We start from the raw sequence: 3,094 nt of genomic DNA, 5'->3' as shown, positions 1-3,094 counted from the left end.
AATTTGATACACAGAGGCACTTAATCTGTCCACAATAGTATATAGCCCAGGTTATGGGTTACATAAATTGTGTTCGGTTACATCATAAGATAAAATCATAACTTGGTTTCCAACCTCCCAAGAATTTTTTTCTTTGATTTTTGTCAAAATAGGCTTTTGCCTTTCATCTAGATTTTTCCAATTTGGCAGCTACCTGCAAATGGAGCCGGTTCTGATGTTTTTGTAATGCTTACAGATCGGTTTCAAGCTTTAGTCCCTTTAGCTGTGTGCCACTGGCATGCCATAAAAGATGCTCTGGCATGTGCATACTTTGTTTAGTTATAACCTCAAAGGGTGTACAATTTGTGGAGGCAGTTGGAGTTGCCCTGAATGCCATTAACATGAGAGGAATCAGGGTGTCCCAATTGTATCCATTAGCATCTACCACACTTGGCAGCATACATTTGATGGTGCGATTTGTCCATTCTACCATCCCTGATGATTGAGGTCTGTATGGATTATGCAATGTTTCATGCACTCCTAACAATAGTAGGCATTTTTGGAAGACTTGTTCAGTAAAGTGTGTTTCTCTGTCTGACTCTACCCTAGCAGGGAGTTCCCAGTGAGAAAATACTTGTTCAATTAAAACCTCTGCTTTTAAAGGAAATGCAAAAATTGACTTTTTGGTAAAGGTTCCAAAAAATCAATTTGCATAGCCTGCCATGGACCTTCATATACCTGGGATCTTAAAGGAGCATTCTTTTTTTGTGGGGATAGGATTATTTTGAGTGCAAACCAAACAATTTTTACAGTACTGGTGTACACTTGCCTTCATGCATGGCCACCCCCAACCTATCGGGGGGAGGCGCTGCATGGTATTTTCCACCCCTTGATGGTATGGCATGTACCAAATAGATAATTTGCCTAGCTTTGCATGCTTATTTGTCCAAATTCAAGCAACTCTGTTTTTCAAGAGATTATAGAGTGGACCTGCAATGTGAGCAAAGTTAGGGATGAAGCCTCGATGGTATCCTGCTAAACCTGAGAAAGAATATAAAGAAGCTATGGTAGTGGGCATAGGTAATTCCCAAATTGCATTCACCTTTTGCTGTGCAGGTGATCGACCTCCTTGAGACAATGTGATGCCTAAAAAGGAAACTTCTGGAACCATGAGTCATACCTTTGTTGGATTACACTTTAATCCTGTGTCCTTGATGATTTGAAAAAGTTCATTTAGACACTCCAAGTGTTTCTCTTGAGTTTCTGTTGCTAAACAAATGTCATCTACATATTGAAATAGAACAGATGGTTTAGAAAACCTTGACAAAATTCATTTCATTTGCCTATGGAAAATGGCTGAATTATTATCTACCCCTTAAGGTCAGACTTGAAATGTAAACTGAATCCCATCTACTGTGAAAGCTAATGTTGGCTTTCCTTAGACACATGGTAGAAAAACATTTTGCTTTGGAATTGATAGATTTAATCAGGTCAGGCTTTTTGGATACAACAGCTGAACAAGCTAGAGTCACTTGATTCAACTTTCGATAGTCAATAGTAAGACACCATGACCCATTTGGTTTTTGTACTGGCCAGATTGGAGAGTTGCATACTGTTATACACTCATCAATGATTCCCTGCTGAAGCAATGATTCAGTGGTTTTAGCAATATGAGGTGAGGCACAAGCCACAGGGGTGTGGCCTCGGCCGAAGAGGTGGCGCAATTACCAGCAATTAGAATGGCGGCAACTCTATGACTTGTGCATAGACCGATTCCCTAATTTGCCAGACCAGCTCAGCATAGTGAGGTTAGGAAAGGAGTAAATGTCTCTCTGACTGTCCAGCACCATGTTGCCTGCCAGCTCCGCATGGAGGTCTGAGAGCCAGAGCACCAGGAGAAAAAAATTAGGTTCTGTTATGAGTAAAGAGCCGGAGCAGCCTGTCCCGGATCTGTTTGGTCCCCACTCCATAGATGATGGGATTTAGCATGGGGGGCATCAAGAGGTAAACGTTGGCAATGAGAATGTGGAAATGCAGGGGCACATTCTGGCCAAACCGGTACATGAGGGAGAGGAAGAGACTTGGGATGTAAAAGGCTAAGATGGCACAGAGGTGGGAGATGCATGTACCAAAAGTCTTGAGCCGGGTGTCCTTTGTGGGGAGGCTGAAGATGGCTCTGAGGATCTGGGTGTAGGACAGGGCAATAAAAATCACATCCAGACCAATCACACAGAATACCACAAAAAGGCCATAGTAACTATTGATGCGGGTGTCGGCACAGGCCAGCTTCACCACGGCTATATGTGCGCAGTACGGCTGGGGGATGATGTTGGTTTTGCAATATGGCCACTGCCTCAACAGGAAGGGATAGGGCAGTGTGACCATTCCACTTCGCAGCATCACGGCCAGTCCAATCTTGGCCACCACAGAGTTTGTCAGGATGGTGGAATGTCTCAGGGGATGGCAGATGGCCACATAGCGATCCAGAGCCATGGCCACGAAGATCCCAGACTCCATCCCTGAGAAGCAGTGAAAAAAGTACAGCTGGATGAGGCAGGAACTGAAATCAATCTCTCTGGAATTCAACCAGTATATTGCTAGCATTTTGGGAACAATGGACGTAGATACAACCAGGTCGGTGATGGCCAGCATGCAAACGAAATAGTACATGGGCCCATGGAGACTCGGCTCTGTCTTCACGGTGAACAGGATGGTAAAGTTCCCCAAGATGGCTATGATGTACATGGTGCAGAAGGGGATGGAGATCCAGACATGGGCGGCCTCCAGGCCAGGAACACCCAGCAGGATGAAGGTGGAGGGGTTGGTGAGGTGGGTTGTGTTGGAATCTGACATGGAGTAGGGGAAAAGGTGTCCAACTCTGAGGCAGAAAGGTGTCTCCTGCATGTACCGTATGTTCCCCCAACTTTCTGTATGTGCCCCGGCTCTAGGGTGATGGTGGCCGTACAAATGCCTGGATGGAGAGACAGTGTTAATCTGAGACACTACATGCACAACTGGAGGCTGTTCTCCTAGGTGAGGCAGATTGGTAGCTATTCACACACTGAAAAATGACATTTTCATTATTCAGAGAAATGAACTATGAACAGCAGACCTC

The 3,094-nt window shown here is 44.7% G+C and overlaps 1 protein-coding gene across 1 annotated transcript; it reads right to left on the bottom strand.

Annotated features, from left to right (window-relative positions):
• Positions 1 to 1,884: 1,884 nt before the first annotated feature.
• On the bottom strand, positions 1,885 to 2,832 carry LOC125643543 (olfactory receptor 52R1-like). The gene has a single exon (XM_048866353.2). It carries the CDS (start codon positions 2,830 to 2,832, stop codon positions 1,885 to 1,887), a length of 948 nt encoding a protein of 315 aa, XP_048722310.2.
• Between the last annotated feature and the right edge of the window lie 262 nt (positions 2,833 to 3,094).

The sequence above is a fragment of the Caretta caretta genome, chromosome 1 (genome assembly GCF_965140235.1).
Source record: "Caretta caretta isolate rCarCar2 chromosome 1, rCarCar1.hap1, whole genome shotgun sequence".
Taxonomy (NCBI): Eukaryota; Metazoa; Chordata; order Testudines; family Cheloniidae; genus Caretta; species Caretta caretta.
The sequence above is the reverse complement of the archived record's forward strand: the minus strand, read 5'-3'. Positions and strand labels throughout refer to the sequence as shown.

Bases quoted from the DNA above. Each gene is read 5' to 3' on its own strand.
- LOC125643543 (XM_048866353.2), bottom strand. From the start codon at position 2,832: ATGTCAGATTCCAACACAACCCACCTCACCAACCCCTCCACCTTCATC.